The sequence below is a fragment of the Neopelma chrysocephalum genome, unplaced genomic scaffold (genome assembly GCF_003984885.1).
Source record: "Neopelma chrysocephalum unplaced genomic scaffold, ASM398488v2 Primary Assembly neopelma1_67, whole genome shotgun sequence".
NCBI classification, from domain to species: Eukaryota; Metazoa; Chordata; class Aves; order Passeriformes; family Pipridae; genus Neopelma; species Neopelma chrysocephalum.
Window position 1 is genome coordinate 1,472,812 of NW_020897726.1, and position 24,295 is coordinate 1,497,106.

General features: G+C 43.0%; 1 protein-coding gene across 1 annotated transcript; it reads left to right on the plus strand.

Annotated features, from left to right (window-relative positions):
* Positions 1 to 18,524: 18,524 nt before the first annotated feature.
* Positions 18,525 to 22,925, plus strand: FZD1 (frizzled class receptor 1). The gene has a single exon (XM_027684770.1). The coding sequence runs from the start codon at positions 18,903 to 18,905 to the stop codon at positions 20,643 to 20,645; it is 1,743 nt and encodes a 580-aa protein (XP_027540571.1). The 5' UTR covers positions 18,525 to 18,902; the 3' UTR covers positions 20,646 to 22,925.
* The last annotated feature ends 1,370 nt before the right edge of the window (positions 22,926 to 24,295 follow it).

Consider the following 24,295-nt stretch of genomic DNA (forward strand, 5'->3'; position numbering starts at 1 on the left):
TTTCAAGATCTTTGACCACAATGAAATCATGACACTATCTTAAAGCTGACACATGTAACTCTAGTCATACAGATATTTACAGCTAAAAATGATAAGCTTGATCCTGAGAGATGCTGGATAGACCCATCCTTGCTGCTCTTCACGGCAGTTCTGGACATTCAGAGCCTTTGTATCAGACTAAGATCATCTCAACAAATCACAGTGAGGAAGACAGAGAGGAAATGGCTATCAGAAAACCAAAGACGGGCTAAGATTTTATCCTTATCAAACTGAGATGTGGTGTCTCAGAAAAATATACTGATTCTTTTCCCAGGCTATATCAAGTCTCAAGACTGGCCAATGGTCTTTAGTTCAGGATGACTGTAGAAATAAGTATGACCATATTTGTAATTTGCATTTACACTCTCCCAGCATGTGAAACTCCCACTGTCACAATATTATCTTCCCATCACAGGTACAATATTTTAGGCTAGGCTTTTTAAGCAGTTTTATTTGGGTCTTCTGTAAACCAGCTGTGTTGGAATTCTTATCACCCAAAATCAATGTCAAACCTGACAATATGATCTTGGCAAAGAAAAACACTGTGCTCTGAAGATCACAGACAGTAATGAAATAATCTTGTCTTCCAAGCTGGACCGACGTTAAATCCAGTCATGTAAAAGCACTTTATGTTCTCAGATTAGTAAGAAAGCCAAGAGTTAGTAAAATCTACCTTTTCATTTTAGAATTTCCTCGAAGGGACAGAGTCTTCCAAATTATTTTACACTTTCAAGACTTTTTTTCTGTTTCTGTTTGCAAAATAAACTTTGTAATTAATACTGACTAATTAAATAAATCCAGTGGGTTTATGTGTCTAATGACACGTGTGCATCAGCAGCAATCCCACAAACAACACATAAGCAGATGTGTGCTTTAATTCAGATGACTACGGGAGCATGGCTGTATTCAATTGTGAAAATAATAATCCAGTCCCTAATTATGTAAATGGTTGGTTATGCTGATTTAATCCAGTATATTTATTCTGTCTTCTAACTGTACATCAATGGACCCAAAGACTGTAAGTTATCAAAGTTGAATCAGAAGTGTGATAGAAAATTTTAAACATTTACCATTTTGTCCAATATCAAAACATTCTTGTTTTCACAGGGGTGTAATGTGGGCCTTGCAGTGTAACAAGAGCGATGAGTCATTTGAAAATGTGTGATATCCTTTGTATATCACAGATACCCTTCTTATGATAAGAAATTTTTCACCATAGGAAAACTTTTACATGACTTTCACTTGTTTCTCAGTCTATTTCTAGGCTAAATTTACTGTAAAGAGGGAGGTTTTGCATCTGCCTATGTCAGTTCTCCAGTGTATTGAGGTCAGTTTCCATTGTCTTTGGCTCTGACGCCTGCCTGTATAAATACAAATTCCATTTCCATCCTATTATTTTTCTAATCAAGGGTTTGTCATGTAAAAGAAGATCTGAGGTGACTGTGTTTTCCATTATGCAAAACATTCCATTATGATAATATCTTCAGGATAGTCTTATAAAGGTGCCCTGCCCAAAGAAATGACAAATGAGAACACTGAAATGGTAGACAAATCCTGGATAATTTGCCCTCTCATTTAACATTCAGGCCACAGAGTTCATCCTAATTTGCCATACACATTTCCTCTAACATTCTCAATCTGTACATATGGTAAAAATAAGAATTGGCAGCTTTCACTGAATAGACTTCTGTTAAGTGCTTATCAAAAGATGAAGAAGAAAGGGGTTGTAAAATGCGGTCATATTTAGTACATCCTTTGCTTTCTTTTGCTTTCTCTGCTAAACTCACACTTAGGAAAATCTACAGTCAATGAAATTTACCTTTTGAGCTCAAGTTGTTTCCATTCAGAACAAAGTAAAAAATACGCCAGCAAAGATATTTCTTAGAAATTCTCTTTTCTTTCTTATGCCAAATCCCAAGAGGCAGGGCTCCACAGAAAGGGAGTTTATTTTCTAAATCCTTTGAACACAAAGCTTTTACATTTTCTAGGACAAGATGTTTTCCTAGACAATCTCAATATTGTACCTTTGTATTAATACTTTTGTCATAAAGGTGAATACACACATATTTTATTGTATATATTTAATTTCCATTAGATGTAGTTTCAATTATTCAAATATGAATTGGCTTACAAACAGACTCCTGTGAAGACTTGTGTTTGAGTCTTGGCAAGCTCATAGTATTTCTGCAGTTTTTGTGCATTTGATTTTTCTGTTCTCTCTTCTTGCTGTGCAAATGTGTGTGTTGTATGTGCACGTGTCCTAAATATGTAGGTTAGTGAATCTATGCTGACATCTTTGTTTGAAAAAACTTCTGAATTTGTGGGTTTTTTTTACAAGATGTTAATGGTGATGATTGTTTATGACTATTTCTGTAGCCAGACAGATAAATTTTAGGGCTGTAGAAAACTTAGGTATTTTAATTATCATCCAAAATGCATAAATAGTCCTTTTCTTCTCTGGCTTTCTAGAGTGTCCTTCCAGATCTGAGGAACACTATGCCATTGCTGGTCTTTCCTATGCAGGGATTATTCCACTATTAAACAAAGCTTAATTTAATTCAATATCTGGTCATGAACTTGATATCAGCTTTTAGGCCTTGAATGCATTTTTTTTGGTTGGTTGGTTTTGGTTTTGGTGTCATGTATTGGCGTGGTCTGCTTTATCATAATCATTATAATCTTTTAATTAAAGTCAATCTCTTGCCTTGATTTCATGACTCAGTCTCTGATATCTTAAAATGTTTTCCATTTCTACCTGCAATATTTTGAAGAGCCGTCCCCAGTCTTTTTTTCAATTTTATCTCATTTACTGGAGCTATTTCCAGTCCATGAAGTAATAATAAATTTGACAAAACCCCATAGGAATTGTAGATGTATTATCCTTATTGATCCATAATCTCATCATCTACTGTGCACCATTTGTGACTAAGGTACATGACTGTTTTAATTCATCTTTACTGAACCACTGATGCTGAACTTACTGATGCTGATGTGGATATAACTACATGTAGGACTGGACTTCTCTGTAACTTCCTTTATGTTGCATGTCAGCACAGTATATACTCCTCCAAGATGCAACCACCTCATCTTCTTGGAACTCCGTAGCATCTTCTTGGAACTAATTTTAAGTTCAAGTCTACAAAACCAGTTTTCCAAGGTGGCAAATAATGCTTTCATTAAATCAGACATATTTGCCAGTGATCAACTATAATTTATATTTAATGAAAAGCTTTGCTATAGATCTTTCCAAATTATGCTGTCCAAGCCGTCTAGCAGCAACGTTCAGCTTCCTGATGGAAAATAAGTGTAATTCAATGCCCCCTGCTCCTTGGACTTACCCAATTGCTTGACATTTCTACCATTTCTTACTGCACTACAGGAGTCTCAACACGCACCTTTTAGAATTACAATTATCTGAAACACCATATGACATCCACACTCTCTATATTGTATCCACTCAAGCCAGTTGTTTTCCTCCAAAAGCTTTAACCCACCTTTATTGCTTCCCTCTCATTGGTTGTCAAGAGTGATAATTTGATCAATACAGCTTGTGTCTGCTGTGAAGTCATACGGTGTCTGGCCCTCTGCTTCCTCTGAAACTGGCCTTAATATGTTGGTAAATATGTTCAGGATAATTTTTTCCACCAGTGACTAAGGTTAAACTTCTGTAGTTAGCTGGATCAGCGGGATCTTCCTCTCCTTAAAACTGGTAGAGTTATTGCCTTTAGCTGCAACCTCCTTGTGTTCCTTAACATCCAACTATCTCTTTTGCCTGCTTTGCTGGTGCTTGCAATGGCAGCCTTCAATAGCTTGCCATTACACTTTCCGTTCCTGCAGCTATCCCACTTCTGACTACTTTGTTGCTCTTCTCACTTTTCTTCTCACTCTTCTTTGTCTGCAAACATAAACAGAACCAATAATCAATCAACATAACTACCAGGACCTTTCAAGTCAGTGATGTAAATATATTTTGTACTTAACCCAAACAAACAAGATCAGGATTACTGGACTAATGCCCAGCTTATCACAGCTGTATGCACAGCTAATATAGCCACATTCATGCTATTTTTTTGTAGTCTGATTTCTTCAGAGTGGTCCCTAAAAACCAAGTTTCCATCTTCATGGGACAGAAGATACAGCTTCTGAAAACCATCCCATGTGCATTAATATGCATTGTTATGCATTGTTATGCAGCCAGATTTAAAATTCTTGGTTGCAGCAGGCAGTTGTACACAGCCTGAAGGCCAATGTCGGTCATCAAGTCTGCTCTTTGGATCTCCATGGTTTAGCAGGAACTGTTTGGATGGGAATTTGCCTCTCCTGCCATTGATGCTACCACAGCTGCTGCTTATTTCCTGCCACCAGTGTTCCAAAAGCAAGCCAGCACAGTGTTGATGTACACAGCTAGCAAAATTCTTGCAGCACTGTCTACTTTCTCTTCTCTCCAGTGGTTCGACGTTAATTGAATTTGGATGGAGAAACTGAGTGCCCAGATCAGCTACCAGAGCATAACAGGTTACTGTGCAGCTGCTGTTCTGTGGTATCTGCTCGTTCTTACCTTGTAGAAAGTGGAAAGGGAACAGGGGTATGAAACTGTGAAAACTTGGGCATTCTACAGGTTGCAACTCCATAGTGTGCTGTGGTCGCACACAAAAAAATGAAGTACCTCTGTCTGCAGTCCTGGGCATCCAACTCCAGGCAGATGCTCACTGCAAGAGCTTTTCAGATATCATCATATTTTTATTAATTCTTTTTGACTTCTTTTATTCATTCTCCCTAAGTGACTGGAGCCAGTGAAGCAGCCAGACTTTCTGAACCAAACCATGGCATAACTCTGGCATGGTCAGTCTCCTGGTACTGCTGTGCCTGGTCAGAACTGGGCACCTTCTGCCCAGGGCAGTTCAAACACCACCTGTTCCCAGTGCAGGAGCACAGCAGAACTGTGAGATGAAGCATAAATGAAAGGACATATTCTGCCTCTATTGCTGGATGAATCTGAAGAGTGGCTCTGTAAGAGAGCATATGCAACCTGCTCAGTACCAAGAGGATCAAGTGCCACAGCATATTCCCTGGATGAAATGGTTGCACGTTCTTGGCTGTGAGTATGTGAACGGAGCTGTGCTTTCTTATCCACTATCAACACTATTATCTCTAAAATTGTATATTCTTTTAATTATTAATTATTTAATTATTAATTATTCCTTTAATTAAATAGCAAAGAATTACTTAATTCTACTTTCTATTGCAAAAACATATGATAGTGGAAATTATGGATTCTGGTGTCTGTCGGGTCCCTGATCCCCTTATGTGTTTTAGAATCTAGGCAATTAGAACATTCATGTGGTAATTCCTCCATTATACTTTTCACATTAATGTATTTTCTTCTGAATTGTTTAGTCAAATTAATTGCCTTATTTTGGGTATACTAAGCATCCTTCTAAGGAGAGTTATTAAACTACCAATTTTTATCTCACTTAAGAATTGCTGTAATAATAACATTCAGGAAAGCTGGTTCATGATCTGATAGGGTGATAGTGCCAATTTTTATATCTGTTGTGTTGTCAGGCAGCTTGTGAGATAATAGAAAAGATCTACTCTTGGCTAAGGAGAGGATGAGTTGTGAAGTTTTCTCTGCTGGAGTGCTTACGCCTTCAGACATCAAAGCTTTTAAAATTTTCCATAGAGCAGAATGGAAACGGGACATTTTATCACCTGGGGTGCTGCCTGCTCCCTACTGCTTTGCCTGCCCAGCAGCTCCCCAGGGCAAGAGCAAAAGCTGCTCAGATCAGAGGCCAGAAGTGAGGGCATACTCCTGGCTATGGCTGTGGGCGTCCACTGACACTGATAGATGCCAGGACAAAAAAAAAAAAAAGAAGCAAACCTGTTTTTCTTGGGACCTTTACTATGACAACAAACCTCAATAAAGCAGCTCTATCCTGGGCAATTATAAACCAAGCACCTGCAGGAGATATTTCTCACTCTTTAAAGGCTCTGACCTTCAACTTCACATCTCCCTCCTCCTCCAGCATGGAAATAAACTGTAATTGTGTAGCACTGACAGTCTGTATTATAATTCCTCTTGTTATAAGATAGGGTAGATGTCTGGTTACAAAATGGAAATGTCCTAAAATACACACCCAATTTCTTTGTCATTAGTCTACAGCAACATGAGAAAGTTATGCATGACGCTACATGGGCTGCACAGAATTGGACAGGGAACAGCAGTGAGAAAGACACAGCTGTCTCCTGCGGATGCAAAAGGGATCTCTGAACAATATCAGCTATGAGCAATGTCAGATATTAATTTGGAAGGGTGACATTTTTATTTATTTTTATTGGGTGATTATCAACTTGTGAGAAATACAGGCCAAGAGTTGAGTCTGGGAAAACTAATTATGTCTGGAATATATCCTGATAAAATATAAGGGCAGATTACGTTCCTTGGGTTAAAAGCTGTTAGCCTAAGTATGAGATTATGAGTTCATTGGTTCTTTACTGTTTTAAGAAAAGAGAGAGAGTTTTTAAAGAAAAAACAAGAGTAGTGAAATAATGACTATGTGCATGCTGCGAGAATTTGTGGATTAGGCTGGTAGGTACTTCTACTAAATATTCTTGCTGATTTTAGGTGTCACGTCCATTACCTCAGCCAAAAGGCAGTTATCACAAGCACTGTAGTCAATAACCCTCCCTATAGTTTGTCCTTTTGTTTCTAAAAGATCGTCTGATCATCTGATTCTCTGGGAAAAAAAACGTGGGAGATAATCCTTTTAAAGGTAAAGTATATACTGAAGAAAAACTCATTTTCATTGCTGTCAGAGGTAGCCAAAGTGCCACTGCCTATACACAGGCCAAAGGAAGAGAGGTGAAATATTTGGGCACACACTAAACGCTGTATACCTATGAAACCTCCACTTCAAATCCCAGCCAAATTTTCCCTGACCGGTTTGAGATAAATAATCACCCAACACTAATCAGCAAAGTTAAAATGTTGGGGTTTTTCAATCCCATTTTTAATTGAACAATTCCACATCTAAGTTCTTGCCCAGTAGTTACTCCAAATATTTTACAGTGTGGTTTAGATTTGAATCCTGATGGTTCAAATTCTCAGCCTACATTTGAGTTTTCATGTTGGTGATCATCATTGCTAACCATCTGCCTCTAGTCAAATTTCTTTTCTCAAGGCCTTTTTTTATTTAAGTATTCGTTGAGGATTTGCTGCACAGTATGACAAATACCTATCTGTCATGACATGTTCTCAACTTCATTGGTTAGACTTTTTGAGAAGCAGTCAGGACTCTCTACTTCCTACCCACAACATAAAAGGGACAGTGTTTGCATCTTCTCTTGCACCATTTCCTCTTTACCAAGGGCTGGTTCTTCTCCCAGGAAGAGACCTGCTCCTTAGTGTGAGTAGTGGCACTGGAAGATCCACTTACAGTAGAGGTAGTACAGGCTATCTGGCTATTAAATTAAGTCCATCTGCCCAGTCCAGAGTTTTCCAGTGGCAGACAGCTATCTCGTCACAGTAACAGAGAGGTACAGCCCCTTCAGAAATGGTGCTCTGCAACCCACACTAGTAGAGATGGCAAGACTGCTCTGCACCACTGTCCTTGGGGTTTCCCTTCCTATTAACTGATAATGTGTGAGCTGCTTGCATGATCTGATGTGTAATTCAAATTGCTATTGACAATAGCATGGTGACAGAGACATTTATTAGTTAGAGCATAAAAGGGAGGTAGGGAAAGGAAACTGGCAACAAAGCAAGTAAATACATAAATATAAACATGCTTAGTCAGAACATTCATCTGTCATCTTGACTGCTTTTCAGACAAGAAAATAGATATTAAGAAGCTTGTACACTACTATGAGAGAGTCTAAGGTGATAGCCTGGCCATGGACTAATATTGTGACTTTAAACAAATCCATTGTCAAGGGTCCTGCCATACATAGCAGGGAGCAGGTGATAAAATTATGGCCTCAACTCCTGCTGCCCCCCTATTCAGGGAATGAGTCAACATCAAGGTGATTCAAGGTCTTTTCTACTCCCAGGTCCCTCAATTTCCCTTTGCAGTACTGGAAGGAACAAAACAATAGGGATTTCTCCCAATATTTGTAACCTCAGTGGTTGGTCCAGCTATGACTGTATTTTTAATCCAAGTCAGAATAACTAATGATTAAATTTGCTTTGTGAAGGTGCAGTCTGAGCTGCAGCTTCATGACTGCTTGATGCCTGTCAAAGCTGGGGCTGTTGCTGACAGGAACCATCCGCTCCTCTCCTCTCTTTCAGCTCACACCTTCCCTTTCCCCTCTGCATGCACTAGTAACCCTGCAGCCATGCCAAGAGCTGAAGAAGGGAATTGCTGCAACTGGAAGTGCAGTGGGTTTTGCTGGTAAGATTTCAGCTGGGGCAGCACGTTTCTCTGCTTCTCCCCACTGCCCTGGGGGTGCTGCTGTGGGAGAAACGCGGGGGAATGGGACAAGGTGTGGGACCATCTCCCTCAGGGGGCTTAAAACAACTGTGATTCACAGCCCTCCAAAGCTTTCCGGGGAGGAAAAATAGGCCTCAGGAAAAAGAATGTGTGTGCCAGCTTTAGGTTAAATTCCCTTTTCTATCACAGATTTCCTACCTGACTTTGAACAGGTCATTTTAATCTCTCTCTGCCTTAGATTTCTCTGTCCAAAACAAAAGACAGAGCAGTACTTTTATCTTTCAGAACAAACACATTAGAGATTTTGAGGTGCTGAGGTGCTCAGGTACTCTGGGAATAGGGGCACAGAAAGACTTTTGATAGGTCTGCAAATATTTTTTAAGTAGTTCTGCCTCAAGCTTCCCGTTTTAATTGCCTTAATTGCAGACAGCATTTGTACTGCACAACTAAGGTCTTTGTAGTTTAATATGTTGTAAGTATCCATGCATTTGGCAAATCATTGGTGTAACTGAATTCCAAATAATAGAATTCAAGGTATAAATCAGAGATATATGACAAAGGATGGAAGTGGGGTTTTTTCAGGCTTTAAAAAACATTTTCACCGTGCTTCAAGTTTCAGTAACTTTTAGTAGCATCACTCAACAACAGAGTGAGCAAGCACTCCATGACAAAAACCCCAGCTGTGGTTTATTTTACGTCCAGATACCTTTCAATCAGTGATACCATAGAATTACTCACTCCATCTGAACCTCAGCCTGATCTGGGGAGATCAATTCAGACCTGACATTGTCATCTTTTTTCCTAATATATGGTTTTGTTTGTGACCAGATCCATCTCTTACAGGGTTTCAGACTAATATACTTGTTTCAATACAGAGCAGACAGAGTGGTTATTTGGACCATAACCATTTTTCCAGAGACGGATGATAGTACTGCATCAATACTGTCATTGTGGTCCTCCTCCTAGTCTAAAAAGCTCTGTTCACAGAGTAATCTTTGAAATGTTTATCCCTAGGATAAAAATATACTTGGTGTAGCCATAACAAGTGGTAGAGAATATCCTTTTTGCCTCAGAAATTGAGATTAGAATGTCTATGTTTATACCTAAAGGAGGATACCACTAGAAAATATTTAGTAAGGTGGTGATATTATTACAAGGGCAGATCTTCATTCAATAAGAAAAAGTCACTCTAGTATTTACAAAACTCAAATGAGAGATTACAGACTAGTTATTCTCGGATACATCTGTCCAGCTCTGGCAATCTGATTTGAAACAGCTGATTACCAGAAAGCACAGGCACCATCACTTTTTACATATAAGGTTCCAGAAAGATACTGGGACCAGGGGTATTCAAAGTCATTGGTCTGTTTCTGAAACCAGCTTTACCACACACTCTTTTTTTGACCTTGGAAATGTACTTCATTTCTCTACATTTAAGTTCCTGCATTTAGAAAATGGGGATTAAGAATGTAGATGCAAAGCTGCTCTAAGTTTATTGATATTTGCGGCTTTCAGAGCTTTAATGGGTAGCACCATACAAAGGCAAAGAGTTCTTTACATTTTACTGAAGTGATTCATTTTTCAGCTGGCCACAGTGCTGTATTGAAAATCTTCAATGAGTGAGAACTTGCCAATTTGAAGAAATAACTGATTTATCTAAATAGTTTTTCAAAGACACATAGAGATATTGGTGCAACCCCATCATGGAGATAAATTTATATCAGGGTAAGTGCCTCATATTGATTAAGCTTATGTCAGCAAGGAATCAACTTGCTAATGCCATGAAAGGCACTTTTAAACTGAAATAAGAGTGTCTACACAGGGGATTAGTTTAATATTGGCATTTTTTTCCCAAAAAAAGACAAGCCTTTAAGTCTCATATCCCTAGTGCTGTGCATTTATGAAAGAGAAAAAAAAAAGTAATAGAAGTGGCATAGCAGACATGGCAAAACCAATTAGTGCCTGTCCTTGGCACTCTGAGTGCTACACTGGCTCACAATTAGGTTTGCTATGATTTGAAGCATCTTTAAGCCTGCTGCTATTTAACACAATATGTGGGAACACAGTTCTGTCACATTTTTTTAATGCTCAAGCAATGCTGACTGGCATATCCCAGAGATGTGAGTTCAAGGCTGTGGTTTTATGGCAGCCTAATTTCTACTGCAGATCAGCTGCAACTATGAAGTCATAAATACATCATTTGTGAGAAGGAGCGAAAAGTCCTTCCCAAAGCAGTTCAGTGAACCCTTTTACTTGCTGTGGCAGTGGTGTGGACAAAGTTTTGGACTGGCTGCTCTAGCCCTTCTCTGCTAGGAGGAGGACTCAGACTTCCAAACTCTTAATGCCATCACATATGTACATGGAAGAATGTAAGTGTAGGCACAGTGCAGACTTTTAAGAAAATATTTACATCAGTCTGCATTTTTAAAAAGTCATGATGTATTAAAAGAAGCAACTATACAATTGTAAAAAAGTATATAAATAAAAATATAAAATCTCGATGCCTTTGCAGAAATACTTTGTCCATCTGCCTAGCTATAATAAATGGCAGAGCAACAATACCCAAAAAATCACCATCAGCAAAGTAGTAGTAGTAGATTGTGAATTTTAACAATGATTTCAACATTAATGGATAATAACACTTAAGAGCCAGAAGGTAGGTATCTCATCTTTTCCCTTCCCATCCTTTTGTATTCGTTTCTATTAAGTGTTCATATTTTTATGTATATCCTTATTCATTAATTAAAGAGCTCCAAAAATTGAAGAATAAACATGAAGTCCTTATCTCTCTCACTTTCCTGGTAAAGTATGTAAGGATAGGCATGACTGGACCTCGCTTCCAATAGTATGGCTACCAATGAGAGTCGAAATGGGAGATGTTTTCCTCTGAAAATAAAAAATTACATAAACATGCCAGAATCTTTTGGATGTTACATACTCAGTCAGCCAGCTATTGCACTAGCTGTGTCTCCTAGATAATGGGCTCACTCCCGCTGTGCAGGCTTGAGGCTGAGGGCACTACTGCAGTGGTATGGGGCTGGTAAGGGGCTGTGGCTGCTGAGACCAGCCATCCCTGACACAGCAGGGATCAGGCCAGTATGACACTTTGAGATAAGGAAGCAAACCTTGATAGACCCTCTATTTGGCATCTGGACAACTGAAGGGGACAGAAGACCTGGGACACTGAGAGGACGTGGTTGTCCTCCAGGTCTTCAGTGCTGGGAACTCTGTGATAGTTTTCTTAATGTCAGCAATGCCCTACGAAAATACACAGAATAACAATAACCATCCCTGCAGATGGTAAATGTGTGGCTTTCCATAGATAAGTCCAAATCCAGTAAAAATTACGCAATCTTGTTAGTCACTAAGAAAAACAGAGACATACGACATCCAGAAGCAAAGAATCCAGATGCACCCACCAATGTGCAATAGGTTAATGTTCTGACAGGGATACTAGGGAAGGAGAGGCTTGAACTATTTGCAGTTGGGCTAAATGTTGTGACTGTATCTGTGAGTGATACAGAATGACTACCTGTGACAATAGGGAATGAAATTTCATCATCCTTAAGGTAACATTCCCCACTGTGAATTTTGAGATTTTTATGAAGTGCTCCTTTTTCTCCTCTTTGAAGACTGTGGGATCAGACTAAGGATGGTTTATCTGGGGCCCACATGGGATATCTGATATACTACTAGAGGTACCGCAGTGTTGAACAGTTGCGCAGCCAGGGTCAAAGAGTAGGGGAAATACTGACTATAAAAGTCAGCTGCAGAATGGGGGGAAGGTCTAGAATGCTAATCCTGTCTATCCTTAAGACAATTCCTTTCACACAACCAGCCCAAAATTTCTGAAAAGAATTTATTTCAAAATACAGCTGACCGCTCCTATAGGAAGAAGAATGTATTTAGGGCAGAAGTGCTTACAAGCAGATCCTTGTGGTGCATTCCTTTCAGTCTTACTGGGCAGTTTGCCTCTGTTTACACTGGTTAAATATTTAAAACTATCTTTACAAAGAAAAGCAAAAGCCCAAAAGATTTTTTCTAAAGGGAAAGTTGAGATTGTCCTTTAACATGTACCAAGCCACATTCCATTGGAAAAGACAAGATGCAGGCTTGGAATTACTCCTGCTCTGATCTCATCCTGCTCACTCTCTAAATAGCATTCACGGAAAATATGCACACCTAAAAGATACATAAAAACAACTTTCCTCCACTCTACCTCCCCACCTCATACACATACCTTTTCAATTTGTGTATCTTGAAATACTAATGCAGCAAATATGATCTGAATCTCATTTACATCAGTGGAAATGGGGAGTCATTTCTTTAAAAGGAAGGTACTTAAAGCACAGCAAGAGCAGCGTGAGGCCAGAAGTAAGAGCTCATCACATAATTTCTCCTTACATCACAGCCTTGTGAAGCTCTACTCCCTTCCCTTGCATCTGTGAAATCAGCAGGTCTACTCCAGGGAGCAAGGATTGCCATCTTAGGCCCTTAAATCAGCCTCTCTGTGTTTGAAGAACAAGAGAGAGTCTGTGTTTTCAGGCACTGTATGTAACTGTAGAAGAACTTGCTCAAGAAAGGGAAATAAAAAGAGAATAAAAATGTTCACATTCTCTCTGAACAAAATGAGCTGTGATCTGCAATTGCCCTTTTAAGAGTTGTGACTTTTTCTTGTTCTCCAGAAAACTTCTGGCAGCAGCAGTTGGGCTGCAGCCCCTGCGCCTCTCACCCCAGCACAGAACATGTCAGAGAAGGCAGGCAACATACGGCTTTAATTTGCAAGGGATCATCTACATTTCTTCTGAACAGAAAAGAAAACCAAATCAAATCTCCACATACTCCATCTATCTTGAATAAACAGCATTAAGCAAAAAATGCTGTGGGTATTGGGAGGAAGAGGCTCTTTGTAGTTTGCTTTGACTCCACATACTGCTTCTCCTCATGCCTCTTTAAAACATATAAAATCACTGTAATGGGTGGCTGACTTACACCAGTGCCGGTCAAAAGTTGCCCTTCATTCCTAGCCCATGCTACCTGGTAGAACATTTGCCTTACAACAGGTATCACTCAGCAGGAATAAATTACCACTGACTTCAGTGGCTAGAGATGCATTTCCATTCTATTTCTCTTATTCCCACAACCCCCAAATACAAATAAAAGTACAGTTTTTAACCTAAATTGAGAATTGCAAACTAATACAACGAATTAATAAAAGGCAGGCACCTGGGATGAATTTGAGGGTAAGGTGACCTGGGCCACCCAATGGTAAGAGAATTACTTGGTACCTTGTCAAATGCTTGTTTATAACAACTGCCTCTGCACTGAGATGGCTTTCTAAACACTTGGCTGTACCGCCTTGAGACCCTTCGCTGCAGAAAGTATTCTGGCTGCTGACTGCACCACCACCTATAGTTCATGTTCAGCTCCTACTGATTTTCTTTGCCAATCACTGCATGCGTTTGTTATTTTTGTCAGCACAGGCATACTTCCAAGAGTCTTCCAGATGTTCCAAGAAACAGTCAATGTCCAAGGTACGCTTTTAAATTTTAAGGATTTTGTTCTTCTGTCAAGACTAGATCTGTGAGATGCTATGGCCTGTGGCCCTGGGGCAGATGGCTATGTCATTGGCATGTTGCACACTGAAAAATATCTTACCATGCAACTGTAAAAGCTACTTGAGAGTCTTGCCCAGGTACTTCTTCTCCAGAATTTTGTTTTGTAGACCTCTGTGTCTCAACTTCTTGTGTAGCCCTCTCTCTCAACTTCTAGGGTCAAACAGCTTACTTTAAGGAGCGTGTATTATCTGCATTAACGATTTTATCACCAGAAATATATGGTAGTTTTAATATGGCAATGTAAGGGTGTACCTTATTTCATCTTACAATTTGAGATGTATGACACTGTAATCATCTCTCCTTCATTTCACTGCATTTACAATCATCTTGGTACTGATTCTTCAGCAAGTATCCCTGATTGTGCATCATGAGGACTTGATGTGTACTGCCAGTACTCAGATGGAAATGAGACCCACCTGAGCTGTGGACATGTACTGCCTCATTTGGAAACTCCAAGAGACTTCATGAACTGAGTATAGACATTGCTGCTGCCCATCATACATTACATATTTTAATCCCTCTCTCTACTCAGATCTCAAAAATCCTTTCTTTCCATTTAACTTTTCTAATCAGCCTCATGTTCAATATGAGACAAAAATCAACTTTTAACTTGTCCCACTTTTGACGCCTTATTTGATATTTAAATAATAAAATTTTGAATTAACTAAAAAGTTAATTATTTGAGCATAACTTTTGCTTTAAATTGGTGCATAAATTCACATACATGTTATTATCTGTGTTTATGTTTTATTCATTTGGGTGCTCACTAGCCTTACTCCATATACATTTGTGCTTATATTTGGATTCTCTGTATGTAACGTAGGTCTGTGAGATAAAGCTGAATAATTTCCTCTAGGGAAACAAGTTTTCCTTAAGTGCTGTGGAGGGTAAGCACTTACTCTATCCTATTTCTGCCAGTCACATAGAGGAAAAGAAGAAAATACTGCAACGACTTTTTGCTTTGTCTCTTTTCAAAAGTAAAGATTTACATAGCATCTTTTTTTTTTTCAGACAAAGATTTGTTTCCCCATCTCCCATAACAAGACCAGCGTAAACCAGCACTCTACTAGTGGTACCTAAAGTAAGTAAGAGGACAAATCTCAGTACTCTGCCTATCTGCCACAGCCCTAATTTCCCCTAATGGCTACTGTACCAAGTAACATTAGCACATTATTTTGAAGTAAAAGCTGAAATTATTTTAGTTATGACTTAACATCCAAATTTTTGTTTCTTTTAGAATGGAAGATTTTTTTTCCATGGCAAGGGGGAAGAGTGCCTGTGCTCTCTTTGTCTTTGTAAGACCATGATTATTGTCATATTGACCCAAGCAATGGTGGTAACCTGTCCAGTCTCCTCTCTAACTGTCACCCGTGGTGGATACCTAAGGAATCATTAAAAGAACAAGGCAGACGCACAGCAATAGTCTCCTGTGGATGTGATGTGCAGTACTGGGGCTGCCTGAAGAAGCAGTATATGTTGTTAGACAAAGACATACAAGTGGAAAAATGGGACAGACTTTTGGTTGCACAAACTTTTCTTTGGGTTAGAATCATCTTTCAGTCAAGAAAAATTGTTTACCATTTGCTAAGATACTCCTTAATTAAACCAGCTCTGAAAGGAAGAAGACAGTAGCTTTAGAATAGAGAAGACATTAATGATATTAAGGATGGGAGAAAGACTGGCATTTATGAGCTAAGTAAAAAGGAGAGACAATTACCTTACAGTCTGTTGATTTGGAGAGAGGTAACCGGAAGAGGTGGTGGTGTGTGGAAGCAGAAAGAAATTACAATGTACTAGCAGACTAGCATCTCTGTTGAGTCCCCAGTTTCGGGTGTTGGGCAGAGTTAGGAAACCTAATTCCCATGTGCACTTCTGTGGGACAAGATCTGTAGTTTTCCTTAAGGATCAGGTCTGAAAGAGGAGAGGGAGAATGTCCTGTTTTGTGAGAAACATTCCCTCACCAATAGAGGTGTGTTTGGTCTGTGAAGATGGTCTCTGGAAGTTCCTGCTGGAGCTGAGTGGTCATTTTCTGCAGCAAAACTACAAGGAATACAGCCGTGCACAGGATGAAGTGTGTTGCAGCCCTGGAATATCAAATGTAAGATCAGGGTATGCTGGTGATTTAATGGCAGGGAGTGTTCATTGCTGTAGTAGTGGACGGGCATCAACACATCTTAGATTTCTTGCTCAGGCACAGTTTAAAGTTATCTGGTGTTTTGGACCGCAGAGGATTAAGCTCTAATGATGAGTTTTGTGGTTTGGGGTGTTTGAAATGTAGGACAAGTGCTTCTGGGAAGATTCTTTTTCACACAGGATTTTCTTCTGTTATGTGAAAAATCATTAAACAGTTAAAACCAGCAAGTCCTAGGAACTTTTCTGAACTTACCAGCTCCCAGCCCTCCCACAACACCTCCTCCATTCCCACTTCCACTTTTTCTTACTGAGCTGGTCTTACTGATACATCTGAACTCGCAGCAGTTCTGAAGTTGCATTTAGCTTTTAGATAATTACTGCATTTAGATAGTTACTGCTTCAGAACCAAAAATATAGCTTCTTATTCCAGAAATGTGTCTGCTTTTCCTTCTATACCAACTGGTCTGAAAAAATCCGTCACCTACATGTACAAACCTCTTAATTACCTTTCCTGGATTGCGTGATGCATCCCGAGGTCTGAAGAGGACAAGCAGAAAGCCAAGGAGGCTTTCCAAAACTAGTCAGAAATTCATACTCATTTTCTGTGAGAAAGAGCATGTATAATACTTGTTCCTACATAAAGATCCAGTGCTCAATCATTTTAGGATGAACAGGGAAACAATACTGCCATTTAGGGCTGGATATAAATTAGGTTTTGTGCTAGAAAAGAGTTACTAATTTTAATTACTGAATGTAGATCTGAAGAGAAAAATCTGTAGCTTAAAACTATAAATACAATATTCAAGGAATCAAACTTTTTCCAGCAGAAGATGGAAAAAGATATTTGTGTGTATCATTTTTGAGCAACGGTCCTCTGAGAAAAGAGTTTTTGACAGAACTCAATGATCCTTAGTAAACAAGGACATCAGCAATCAACATATTTAAGGATGTGCAATTTCTAAACATGATCCCACTCCTGCAGTCGTTACACAGCATAGATTTTGCTATTAATTAGTTTGAATGTGGGACAGTACTACAGGGAGAAAGAAAGTGACCTAAATAGCATGGTCCAAATTTTATGTGTAGCTATCCAAGAAATACGGATGTCTTCTATTAACCCTTGCCACCTGTGACAGCTAGAAATAACTGCTGGACATGTCTTACTCCTAATGGATTTTTGCAGCTCATTAGTATGTAAGGGGGAAAGGGTGAGAGCATGCTACAGAGAAGGAAGACAGCTGGCCAGAGAAGTTCCATGCCTGGTTCAGCTCTGAGTGGCAAAATTAACCTTCTGACAAATACAAGGACATTCATATACACAATGCAGAGGCTTGGTTACTGAATGGAGAACGGGGTAGGGTTCTTCTCCTCTCCAGGAGCATAGTTTATTACTCCTATTCAATTACAGAAAGTACAGTAAATCCCCCATTCAGCCTCCATCATTTCTCTGGACTACGCTTTTCAGCAGAACCAACAGGACCTCCATTCTGTTTGTGCAAAGGGGCTTCGGACACGCAGAAATGGACACTGCTAGCGAGCGTGCTATGCTTAATTCACCCCCTCCCCAGAATATAGCAAAATTTTCAAAAGCCTGACGGGAGGTATTGCAAGTCACGGAGCATTCATCTTGAATTATTCTGGAATACCTGACCACTAGGCAGAGGGAGGAAGGAGAATGGGAAAGTCCTGCTGGGATTATTTTCATATCTCAGGCTGCTGCTGTGGACACGATGGAAGGCGCAGATAACCCACTGGCAATAGCTCGGTAACGAGATACTTAAAGTGTCTCTGAGGGGAGGCGAGTTTTGGCCACTCGCACATCACGGCGGCGTGTGTGCGATGTGCACATCGCGGTCTGCGGCCGCATGCTGCCGCCGCTCCTGCCCGCATCCCAAGTGGCCGCAATAAACCCGTCTCCCCCATTTCAGCCCTGCACAGATGCCCACTGCTCCCTGCTCCCCGGAGCAGAGCCCTGCCAGCGGCGCGGCCTCCCTCTAACCAACCCTGCCCTTCGCTGTGTGCCAAACAGAGATCCTCCCGCCGGGATTAGCCCGCCTGACCTCCGGGGAGGCGCCGGGACCCGGCCCCGTCGGGGTGCGCCGCTCAACGGCCTCAACAATTGTCATCACCGGGGCACCCAAAAACACTCCCAGGACAGCCGGGACCGACACGGCGCAGCCTCGTCCCCCCACTCTCTCCCCGCGGTGGGGACCCTTCTCCCGCGCCGCCCCCGCCGCCTTTGTGCGCGGCGCGGGGCAGCCCCGCGCCCGCCTGCGCCCGCCCCCGGGTGAGGCGTTGGGAGACGGTCCCTTACGCAGGAAAGTTCGGCGTCGGTTTCAAGGCTCCTCCCTCCGGTGAAGGCAGACTGCGGGGCGCCTGGAAACCGGTCGGAGGGAGCGCGGCGCGGCGAGGCGAGGGGCGCGGGCTCGAGGGGCCGGCACAAATGGTCAGGCGGCGGCGGCGGCGGAGGCGGTGGCGGTAGTCAGAGGCGCGGCGGTCGCTGCCGCCGGTGCGGGGAGAGCTGCGCGCTGCGCGCCGCGGCCGCGCGAGTGGCGGCCGGGGCTGCCCCGTCCCTGCTCGCCGCTCCCTTCATGAGTCGCAAGTTCGGGCCGGGAGGAGCAGCGGCGGCGGCGGCGGCGGCGGGGCGGCGAAAGCCCAGCAGGGCAGGCGGCACCGACTGAGCATGGCCGAGCGGCGCGGGCCGGCGGCGAGCGGCGGCGGGGAAGTTGGCGGCGGCCGGTGCCCGCGGCTGCCTCTGCTGCTGGTGCTGCTCTGGGCGGCGGCGCTGCCGGCCGGGGGGCAGTCCAACGGCGAGCGGGGCATCTCCATCCCGGACCACGGCTACTGCCAGCCCATCTCCATCCCGCTCTGCACTGACATCGCCTACAACCAGACCATCATGCCCAACCTGCTGGGCCACACCAACCAGGAGGACGCGGGGCTGGAGGTGCACCAGTTCTACCCGCTGGTGAAGGTGCAGTGCTCGGCCGAGCTCAAGTTCTTCCTCTGCTCCATGTACGCGCCGGTGTGCACCGTGCTGGAGCAGGCCCTGCCGCCCTGCCGCTCCCTCTGCGAGCGGGCCCGCCAGGGCTGCGAGGCCCTCATGAACAAGTTCGGCTTCCAGTGGCCCGACACGCTGCGCTGCGAAAAGTTCCCCGTGCACGGGGCCGGCGAGCTGTGCGTGGGGCAGAACGCCTCCGAGCGCGGCACCCCCACGCCCGCCCTGCGCCCCGAGAGCTGGACCAGCAACCCCCACCGCGGGGGCGCCGGCGGCGGCCCCGGGGGCCCGGGGCTCGGCGAGCCCCGGGGGCGCTTCACCTGCCCGCGGGCGCTGAAGGTGCCCTCCTACCTGAACTACCGCTTCCTGGGGGAGAAGGACTGCGGGGCGCCCTGCGAGCCCGGCCGCCTCTACGGGCTCATGTACTTCGGGCCCGAGGAGCTGCGCTTCTCCCGCACTTGGATCGGCATCTGGTCGGTGCTCTGCTGTGCCTCCACCCTCTTCACCGTCCTCACCTACCTGGTGGACATGAAGCGATTCAGCTACCCTGAGCGGCCCATCATCTTCCTTTCGGGCTGCTACACGGCGGTGGCCGTGGCCTACATCGCCGGCTTCCTCCTGGAGGAGAGGGTGGTCTGCAACGAGCGCTTTGCCGAGGACGGCTCCCGCACCGTGGCGCAGGGCACGAAGCGGGAGGGCTGCACCATCCTCTTCATGATGCTCTATTTCTTTGGCATGGCCAGCTCCATCTGGTGGGTCATCCTCTCCCTCACCTGGTTCCTTGCTGCCGGCATGAAGTGGGGCCACGAGGCCATTGAGGCCAACTCCCAGTACTTTCACCTGGCTGCTTGGGCCGTGCCGGCCATCAAGACCATCACCATCCTGGCCCTGGGACAAGTGGATGGGGACGTTCTCAGCGGTGTCTGCTTTGTGGGCATCAACAACGTGGATGCCCTTCGGGGCTTCGTGCTGGCCCCCTTGTTCGTCTACCTGTTCATCGGCACCTCTTTTCTCCTGGCTGGCTTTGTGTCCCTCTTCAGGATCCGGACCATCATGAAGCACGACGGCACCAAGACAGAAAAGTTGGAGAAGCTCATGGTGAGGATAGGCATCTTCAGTGTCCTCTACACGGTGCCGGCCACCATCGTCATTGCCTGCTATTTTTACGAGCAAGCTTTTAGGGAACAGTGGGAGAGGAGCTGGGTCACACAGAGCTGTAAGAGCTATGCCATCCCCTGCCCCAACAACCACGGCAGCCACCACCCGCCCATGAGCCCCGACTTTACTGTCTTCATGATCAAGTATCTCATGACCTTAATTGTGGGCATCACCTCGGGCTTCTGGATCTGGTCTGGGAAAACCCTGAACTCCTGGAGGAAGTTTTACACCAGGCTCACCAACAGTAAGCAGGGCGAGACCACCGTCTGAGACCCCTGCCTGCCGGACCAGGGGGATGTGGGTGGCCAAAGGACCGAGGCTCTGCCTCGGGAAGCAGCTCCTTACCCAGCCTGGGCAAACTTTGGGGACCGCAAGTGTCTTCCGCAGGCGGCAGGGAGCGGAGGACGAGCCGGGGGGACTCAGGGGCCCGGGACCGCCCGGCTCTGCCCTCCCCGCGCTGCTCGTTTTGTCTCCTGTAGGAGCTGAGCGCATTGTCAGGTTGGGGGAGAGGGATGTAAATAGCCTCTGTAAGATTTTGTAAGTATATTTGTATTTAAATTACAAAAAACCTCACTTTTTTAATTATTTAGGACACTTTTAACCCATTTGCGGATTTTACTTCCTTGCCTCCCTCCCCCCCTTTTTTATTTAAAGAAAAAAGGCTTTGGATTTTTATTTCGTAGGGCAGGATGGGAAAAGCTGCCGGTAAGAGAAACGAAAAAAAACCCCTTTCTTCTCCCCCACACAGGTTTTGTAATGGCTTTGCTTGGAATTTCGGCTGCATCAGCAGCAGGGCCCGGAGCGGGGTTGCGGCCGCGGCCGGGGTCGCCTCCTGACCCGGGCTGGCTCCTGATCCCGACTCCGATGTGGGGATGGGCAGGAGCGCCGCTTTCCGCCCTGGCCCCATGTGGGGGAGGACGGACCCCATCCTGTCCCCCTACGGGGAGGACGTGGAGCCGCCTGGCCATGGCGCAAGGACGGCGGCCCGCTGCACCGGGCCCCGGCCCCGCTGACCCCGCCGGGCCCTTCTCGGGGGGGTGTGAACATCATCCAGCCCTGCCCGGAGCGCGGCCGCTCTGCGGGGCCCCACACGGCTCGGGAGGAGTTGGCCCCGTTCCCTGTAGGAGTTGGGGTTCAGCACCGCCTGCACCTGTAGCACGTCCGATGGCTCAGGAGGTGGCTGGGGACAGAAAGACACCGAAATTCCCTCCTGCTGTGGTATTTTTTAAGCCCACTTTGCAGCCCGGGGGCGCTCCGCGGGTGCTCCCGCCGCCGCCTGGCCCGGTCCCTCCCCGCCGGGCTGCGGCGGGCTGGGGTCAGCGGGATCAGGAAATGCGGGCTCGGTGAAAAGAGCTCCGTCGGAATGAAACGCAGCGTTCAGTTTAAAGCTTTTGTTGGTACACCCTCCCCTCCCCCCTAATTATATTGATACACCGGCTCTTCATATGGGAAACATTGGAGCCGTTGCCACTCTTCTGAATTTTAATTCATTGAGATTTAATTCATTACGCATTATGAGGGTGTGATGATTTTTGCCAGTAGTAAAAACGATGGAAGGGAAAGCAGAAAATCATAATGTTTAAGCACTCTGGTGAGATGTGAGACTTGAAAGACTCTCTGCTTTCTTTTCCCTCTCTTATTTTCGGTCCAGTAAAAACATTGCATACTGCAAGGATAAGATACCATGTGTGCAGTATATCTACTACCTTGTATGCTGCTGGATGTGTGGGATTGTGCTTCTAATACATAAAAAAAGTTAAAGATTAAATTGTAACTTTCGACAGATGCATTTGAATATGTAGACGTCTGTATGAAAAACAGCAGAATGCTTCTCTCCTGATTGTATTGTTTTAAACTTTTTTTTAATATTACAAATGCCTGTATTTAGGTTCATAAACATTATCTATGGCTACCATACCCTGAAATGCAAATTATTTTAATTTGGTATGCATTTATTTCTGTTCATTATCACAAGATCATCTATATTTATAGAGGAATAGAAATTTATATATATTAAATACCATATTTTTAATTTCTCTGAAATAAATTGAGGTTTTGTACAAAACTATCTTGTCCCTTTCTGTATTCCTCTCATGAACTCAAATCCTGTGTGAAAGCAGTGTATATACTACAAGATGCGTGGGATTCCTTTTTTCTTAGGTTGAGTTCACAGTAATAAGCTGGAATTCAGTGTAGGAATTCATTGTGCATTTTATTTTTTATTTCTGGGCCAGTCTAGATTAATCCTTCAAAAGAAGTAATGTAAACTGTTCAAGATCTTTGACAGGGTATGGTCGGTGGTGTGAAATCCAAGAAGAGATCTGCTATATGGCAGGAGAAGAAAGAAGCTCACCAGTTCTTTTTTTTTTGGTGTTTTTATTTTGGTGGCAGAAAAGGGTTCTCTCAACTTAGCCTTTCTTCTCCCTTTCCTACTGAAATACAAAAAAAAAGATATTTTCTTCTAATGATATTCTGCTTAAAATGACACTCGGACTATGTTGCAATATTGTCAGAACGTTTTAATGAGTAAAATAGTTTTGTTCTGTTGAATTTTGAATGTTTGATTAATCCAGAGTTAAACAATAGTTTAACTGGACAGTTTAAATGGAAGCATTTCAGATCTGTGGAAAGTACACACATTCTTTAATCTTTCAACACAGCACATTTTTTTTTCTTTTTTTTCTTTTTCTGTAATTCATTTTTCAAAGTGCCATTCTGTAAGTGTGGGTTTGTTAGGAAAGACTGAAAGACTGGTTAATTTTTAGTGTTATGAGCTAGTAAAGCATTTCATTATGTAGATCTGGAGGCAGATGTAAATGATTTTTGGCTTGTTTACTTTTTTCAAATCATGATGCATAAACAAACAGGGGGAACTAAGGGAAGCTTAGCAGAATTTCTCTAAGGTGAGGCAAGGGGGCAGGGTTTTCTCCTTATTTTCAAATTTGTTTTACATAAACATAGTTCCTGCTTTCTCAGATACTTGGACATTTTTCTCGAGTATTTTCCCCCCTTCTTTTTTTTTGGGGGGGTGTGTGGATATTTTACCATTTAAAATTGTGCTAGTCATCACTCTGCTAATGACCTGAAGTACAAGCTATTCACTTTCAGTTGCAGTGGAATTCTTTTTTGCCAGTGTATAATTACATTTCAGCCGTTTTGACTGATCTGTTTTCTTGCAACAGAATGTATGTGATTTATTTATGCATGGGAGAACACAGTTATTTGTAACAGGAGATCCTGTATTTATGGTAGGGATGGGAGAACCAACTTTAAAAAAATAATTCTCAAAAATGAATAATGGAATTGTTTCTGCAAAAAGTAAAATGTCAGTATTTGCAGTTCATTATTTGCAGCACATATGGATCCCCTTCAGCTCTTTGGATTTTTTTTCATAGATTACAGAGGTGAAGCTCCATGTTCAGTCTTGGTTATTTTATAAATATACTAGAGAGCACAATATGATCATAAATCAATTGAAAGAGCACCCCCTGCTTTTTCATTTGCTAATTTTTGTGACCCTTCACAGGGCTGTAATTTGCAAATGTCACAGTCATTACTGAATGCTGTAGTGCTATCTGTATGACTCACCTACCTTTTTATACTTTCATTTCTTAACACATAATGGTATTTCAGATGCTTTATTAATATGGTACAAAGGTGGGTTTTGCATGGGTATATAGCAGTTATCGGTAATGTTTTACCTCACTGTTAAAACAAATCTATCCATTGCTCCAGGGAGTTCAGACAGGATTTTTTACAACATAGTCTGGGTAATTGATGTGCCATGTTTACCAGAGAAAGTATCACTGTATACAAAGAAGCAGTTTTGCCCACTTCTCCTGTCCCTGATAAGAAGGTTAATATAAGAACAAAACTGGTATAACAAAGTTTGTTGGGCTAAAGTTCTAGTTAAGGCATTC

Coding starts and splice junctions, on each gene's coding strand:
- FZD1 (XM_027684770.1), top strand. CDS start 18,903: ATGGCCGAGCGGCGCGGGCCGGCGGCGAGCGGCGGCGGGGAAGTTGGC.